The 6388-nt window shown below is 49.0% G+C and overlaps 2 protein-coding genes across 2 annotated transcripts in view; both read left to right on the top strand.

The window, feature by feature from the left end:
• LOC103373523 (tetraspanin-7-like) overlaps positions 1–346 on the top strand; it is a 16329-nt gene extending 15983 nt beyond the window's left edge. Inside the window, exon 7 of the mRNA XM_008303425.1 lies at positions 341–346. Coding sequence (XP_008301647.1) covers positions 341–346 — 6 coding nt within the window. The remainder of the gene's footprint in view (positions 1–340) is intronic.
• A 3313-nt stretch (positions 347–3659) lies between these two features.
• On the top strand, positions 3660–6382 carry LOC103373517 (mid1-interacting protein 1-B-like). The gene is made up of 2 exons (XM_008303419.1): positions 3660–3800; positions 4589–6382. The coding sequence occupies exon 2, from the start codon at positions 4781–4783 to the stop codon at positions 5186–5188; it is 408 nt and encodes a 135-aa protein (XP_008301641.1). The 5' UTR covers positions 3660–3800; positions 4589–4780; the 3' UTR covers positions 5189–6382.
• Positions 6383–6388: the final 6 nt, after the last annotated feature.

Here is a 6388-nt window from a genome sequence, read left to right as displayed (position 1 = left end):
TAGCCTAACCCTAACCCTGTATTAGACCCAACCCCAGCCTAAACTTAACCTGAACCTTGCTGAATAAAAAACAGATCAAACTGTACTGTAGCTGTTCTGTAAATACCTCCTTTGCTTTAATATTTTACATTTTATACTTATATTTATATACATATTTATCTTTTCTTTCACGTTATTTTATCTTATTTTATTTTTACTTGTGTATTGCTGCCAAAAAAGGGACGCTACGACATTTCACTGCTGTACCACCGTCTTTTTAGCATTGCTTCCACAGTGACAATAAAGAACTGTTCTATTTTATTCTATTCTATTCTAACTGCCTTTTTTCTGTCTTCTCCAGACATGAGATGAAGATGTGCATCACCGTGGAAACCTGCTGTATTTATTTGGCGTTTTGCTGAAAATCTGAAAGTTTCTTTAAAAACGGCATCAACAGGAAGCTTCATCAAGGTGGTGGCGCCGCCCTGAGACTGTCCCTGAACAAACAGCTGAAGGACGTTTGTGTGAAATGTTGGAGAGCTCCAGAAGAGTTCGGTCTGAGTGTAACGGACTTCTTTGTTGTGAGAAAATAAATGTTGGAATTAAACTGTTGTGTGAATAAATAAAGCCAAACCCGGCTGTGACATCAGAATCTGAACATTAAACTTCATACTGAACAGATAAAAAGTTCTGATGAGAATAATTCAACAATAAAACATAAAAACAATCAACATTTATTATTCATCAACGTTAAATGCAATTTATAACATATGTGAAATGAATATGAAGAAATCTTTAAATTGAACTAAATATTGTAAAGAAATGTAAAAAGGGTTAGTTCAACTGCGTGAAGCATCACTCTGATGAAAACACAACTTCCTGCTGAACACTCACACAAATACACCACAGAGCCAAAGAAACAGGATCACAGGAATAAATAAAGACATTTATATATATATAAATATACAAGGCCACAGGAGAGCCATGGTGGGGTCATGAACCCCACCAGCAAGTCCTGGCAGAGTAAAGAGCCACCACCAAGGCCGGATTAACCATATGGGCAACTGGGCAATTGCCCAGAGGCCCACGACCTCTTAAGGACCCAGGGCAGTAAGGGCACAAGCAAAAAGTACTGTATGTGGTCATCTCCAGCTTTATGTGAAGCTAACTCTCCACCAGAGACCTTCCGCTGCAGCTTCTGACTTTGAACATGAGTGTCAGTCTTATACGGACTGACCAATGACGAGAGGGCCTCAAGTGAAGAGCTCCTCATCATTGGTCAGGCCGCATGAGGCGGGTCAAAGGTGACGCTGATCAGCCAATGATCAACGTACACTGAGCGGGTTAAATGACGTCAAGCGTTGCTACAACAGAAAATAGCCACGGAGAAGCTACGTGGGAGCGCAAACCGGAAATGAAGAAAGAAGGACATCAGAAACGCAGAAAACTAAAAGCATCTTCCTGAAACAGGCAGTTTCTTCACTCCCGGTAATGTGACAGTTCTGTGAAGTCTCAGTACTCAGCGGGCCACGACTCTTCACTTGAGCTGCACAGATCATCACAACACCGGCAGCATCTGCAAACAACGACCCGGAGTCTGCTGCGAGCGCGACCGTTGAGGGAAGCGGTGATGACGGGTGTCCGGTCTCACCGCCACCTGAGGAGGCATCTCAGCTCATCTGCTCCCCGGGATCCTGCCCTGCGGGGGCCCGTTACGGAGCAGCTGCGGGAAGAGGACCTGCAGCTTTCCAGAACCGGGCTGCCAAGTATCCTGCATCGGTAAGGGAGTCCGGACTTGGGAGCAGAACACGCTCCCTCACTAACGATTTGCTGGTTGCTTATTTATTTTACTTCCTCCCTCTCAATGGAACAATGACTGATGACAGAGATGCTGATGTGTTTTGTTTTCATAGCATCACATGACAGGACTCAGGAGTGTGTTTCTAGTTTTATGAGCATTTCAATATTTTGTGCATCAAAATATACCTGACAGTTAGAATTTGAGGTACTGAGCATGTTTACAGTATATTACGGTAATTTATTGTGTATATGGCCAGATTGTGGAGATCCTGGGGCCCTTGAGTACAACGAGGTGTTGATCTGGGCCTGGCCACCACCCCCGCTGTCCCAAGACTGTCTCCAGCTGGGAAATAGGCTTAAAGCTCTGGAGAAGCTGATGTCTCCAACGCCCGGTGCAGCTGCCCTCCATCCTCCTCTGCTCCTCACGAGCCTCCAGGACAGGAGAGACTTTCCACCGCTGCCCGGGGCATCTAATCCTGGACTCGGACGCTCCACCCTGGTCTCAACCCAGCCCGGATCCCGACAGGAGGCCTCTTCCTCACGACGACGGCTGCTGAAGGAGGCAGTTGACCGACACCTTGCCGATGCTGGGCTGTCCGCGGACCGCTCTCGCCCCGGAACCGGGAGGGAGCCCCCAGCCAGCGAGGGAGGCGCATCACCGGCGTTCCTCCACCGGACCCGCTCCACAGCTGCCTTCAGTTCTGATCGTAGGAGACTCCATCATCAGGGACGTCAGGTCCAGTGAGGCTGTCACTCACTGCTGTCCTGGAGCCAAGGTAGACCACATTCTGACGGAACTCCAGAGTCTTATGGCCCAGTTTCCCTCCGCTAAAAAAGTAGTGCTACATGTTGGCACGAATGACATCCGGAGCTTTTAAAGGAGGATTTCAAACTGTTCCACGACCTTCAGCGAACTGACAGAGAGGTTTTATCTCTGGGCCGCTCGTTTCTCCACTGAGCCGAGGTTCTGCTCACCGCCCCACAGGCTGAGGACCAAAGGGGGCCTTTTCTGTCAGAACCCCCCCTCTGGACCAGCCTCCCTGAGGAGATCAGATCTGCAGCACTTCATCCTCCTTTAAACTCTGTTAACAAGACATTTATACAGACGTGCTTTTCCAGGAGCTGCTCTATGAGCGGACTTTTACTCTGATGGCCAGAACATTTTACCTTCTGTTTTAGTCCTTTATTGTCTTTTAATGGTCTTCTTTGACTGGGTTTTATTCCTCTTGTATATTTTTATAGTGTTTTATTGTCTTTCATGCTTTATGTGCTTCACCTTCACCATTTTTTATTTATTTATGTATTTTTTGCCTTTGTCTTCCTTTAATGTTGTTCTTACACTTCTCTCTGAATCTGTGCAGCACTTTGTAACCCTGTTTTGAAAAGTGCTATAAAAATAAAGTTTATTATTATTGTTGTTGTTATTATTATTATAAACGTGTCAAAACGGAGTTCAGATGAAAGAATTTGAGTTTATTTGGTTAAACAAACGGTTCAACCTGAGAGATGTGATCCCGACCCAACCCACACCAGAACCGAACCGAGACATTAGAAAAGGACAGCAAAGGAAATGGTCTGAAGCTCAGTCAGAAGCGTTGCAATGTTGCTGAGCAGCCAGAAGGAGGCGCCAACAGCAGCATGAGCACGACAAACACACAAAGGTCCCCATAAGTCTGTTAAAACCCCAGTTCAACCAACAAATAGCACCAGTTAAGTTAAAACATGGCGGGTAAATATGATTGGCTGTCTGTGGAGCGTCCTCCTGTGATTGGCTGTCTGTGGAGCGTCCTCCTGTGATTGGCTGTCTGCTCCGTCCTGCTGCCCTTCGCCGCGCCTTCCTGGTGCTACTTCCGGTCGGACACCGGGACCGGAGCCGCTGAAGCACACCGACAGCAGGCGGAGTCCATCCCCGACACACAGCACTGCTCCCCGGACAGAGCGGCGGGCAACAGCCGGGAGCGACGCAGCGGCAGCGGCCAGGATCGGGCTGGACGCTCGCTGAGCGCAGCGGGGACGGAGCGGTGAGTGTGGCCGAGCTAACGGTGCTAGCGGGCGGCCGGCGGGCGGGCGGGTATTCCTGCTAGTTTATCGGCTGGTAAAGGCCGAAAATACGCAGCGTCAACGGGTTCTGGCCCTAGCCCGACTCGGTGTGGGGAACCGGCGACTGTCTGGTTTACGGTTCGTTCACCGAACCAGGAACGGAGTGGTTCCATTATCGGACCAGCCGCCGCTGAGCTCGTCCATCTTCTACCGAACCAGCTCTAGTTACGGTGGTTCCATTATCGGACACTACTCTCCTGCGGTGACGCTCGCCATTTCAGAAACGAAGCTGTCTCCGATTGGCTGCAGGGCTGATTTCAAGGCTAATTATTCTTTAATTATCGCTCACACCTGAAGCAGCGGAATTGTGGCTTGTTAACGGAGCTGTCCGGTAATGGATGCAGTCCTCCTTTGTGGAGGGAAATCTTTCTGTTTTCTGAACAGAGCTGCAGCGTAAAGGGCACAGAGACCCGAACCCGAACCCCAAAGACCAAATGTTTAGTTTCCATCACAGTTCTGCTTTGACTCCTGCTGAGCTACAAAAGTTCAGATCAGACCAGACCCCTCTGGATCACACTGAACCAGAGCTCCACCCCCACATCTGCTGATCATGACAACAGGTGGGTCCTGGTCCTGACCCTGACCCTGACCCACCTTCAGTTCATTTTGCTCTGTTTGGACTAAAATCAATAACTGATTGATTGATAAACTATCAGCTTGTTGTTGGACTAAAACCGTCACGTCTTCTTCTTCTGTGGTTGTAATTCAGGTGTTTCGGGAGCTGCGGGGTGAATCGGTTGGCCGGAGACCCCGGCAGGGACCCCGGCAGGGACTCAGACGGTCCGGCGGTTCTGGTTGGTCCGCGGTGAGGGAGTGAGTGAGGTCAGGAGCTGGGTCAGGATCTAATCCTCTAAGAGGCTTTGCGGCTAAGTTTGGCGCTGTACCTCGAAGCTCTGCCGCCATGATGCAGATCTGCGACTCCTACAACCAGAAGAACTCGCTCTTCAACGCCATGAGCCGCTTCATCGGCGCCGTCAACAACATGGATCAGACAGTGATGGTGCCCAGCCTGCTGCGGGACGTCCCACTGGACGACGGCGCTGACCCGAGGCCGGCAGGTCCCGATGGCGCCGCCTTCTTCCGTCACGACATGTACAGCTCATACGTCCTGCTGAAGTCCATCAGGAACGACATGGAGTGGGGCGTCCTGCAGGGTGACGAGCGGCGCCGGGACAAGGTGGCGGAGGACGACGACCTGGAGAAGCAGTTCCACTTCCACCTGAACGGACTCCACAAGGTTCTGTCCAAACTGACGCAGACGGCCGACACACTGACGAGCCGCTACAAGGAGGAGATCGGAAGGAAGTGACCGAACCGACCCGGAGCCACTTCCTGTCGGTTCAACACGTTCAGACCTCCCTTCGTTCTCGCCGTCCGTCAGCTGTTGGGCCTCAAACGTCTTGTTCAGTCGATCATAGCTGAGACCTGATCAACGGCGGTGGCGCTGCTGTCGAAGCTCAGTATCGGCTCTGGTGTAGAAAAACGATCGATGACGTAAACCGTGACAGAAACAGCAAATATTTACAGATCCTCCAGAAGATTTGCTGCTTTTCTTTCCTAAAATCTTCACAAACTGTTGCTTTGACAGTTTTGTGAATTTTAACAAACTAATCGATGAAGTTTGATTTTATTCGTCCACTGAAAACACTGAAACGTGACAAAACAACATTGTGGAACTGTTCTATGAGGACTGGAAGGACACGTCCGACCTTCAGTTTCAGTGTTCCGTTCTGTTTTGTGCAGAATTCTCGTTGGATCTGAGAACTTTGGATCAGAACCATTTTAAATGTAAAGCGTTGAGACTAAAAAACACCAAACAGTCAGAAAATGTTGTCTTCTGTTCGATCAGCAGCGCCCCAAAGTCAAAGTGTCCTTGAACGCAGCAGTGAGGCTCCACAAACCAACCGGCTCTTCGTTGGTTCGGAAGAAGGCTTCTCCAGATGATCCGACTCTTTCCGTGTGTCGGCTGGTTTTCTTTGCACTTTGTTTTCAGTCTTTTCGTTGTTTTTTCTTCTTGCTGCAAATTCAGAACTATGCAAACAGCAGCTCGGACACGAGTCCAGCGGCTGCAAACTCAAGAAAACCTGTTTTGATATTTTCGTAGCGTAACAACGTTTCAGCGTTTATTGTGTTTCCATGAATTTCAGCTGATGGACAGAAACCTGACAGTCGAGGAATCTTCAGTTCGAGGATTTTCAGTTTTAGAAATTTTCGTGACTAAACAGTTGATTTTTAGTGAGCGATGTTAATGAAAGAGATTTTGTTGGACGGATGAGCAGCGACGAATGAATTAATGATAACTGGATGCATTCATTCATTCTTCCAGTAATTGGTGGAGTTGTTGCCGTGCTGTGCTGTACCGGTCGGGTTAAGGCTAACCCTAAACCTGACCCGTGGTTAAACTCCACCGGTCAGGTTTGGGTTGTGGTTATAGTTATGGTTAGTCCTAGCCTTAACCCGACTGCTGGAGTTTAACCACGGTGCAGGATGAGGGCTAAGACTAACCCTG

The sequence above is a fragment of the Stegastes partitus genome, unplaced genomic scaffold, assembly GCF_000690725.1.
Source record: "Stegastes partitus isolate 25-593 unplaced genomic scaffold, Stegastes_partitus-1.0.2 Scaffold2003, whole genome shotgun sequence".
Lineage (NCBI taxonomy): Eukaryota > Metazoa > Chordata > Actinopteri > Pomacentridae > Stegastes > Stegastes partitus.
Note: the sequence above shows the minus strand (reverse complement) of the source record. Positions and strands in the feature narration are given on the sequence as shown.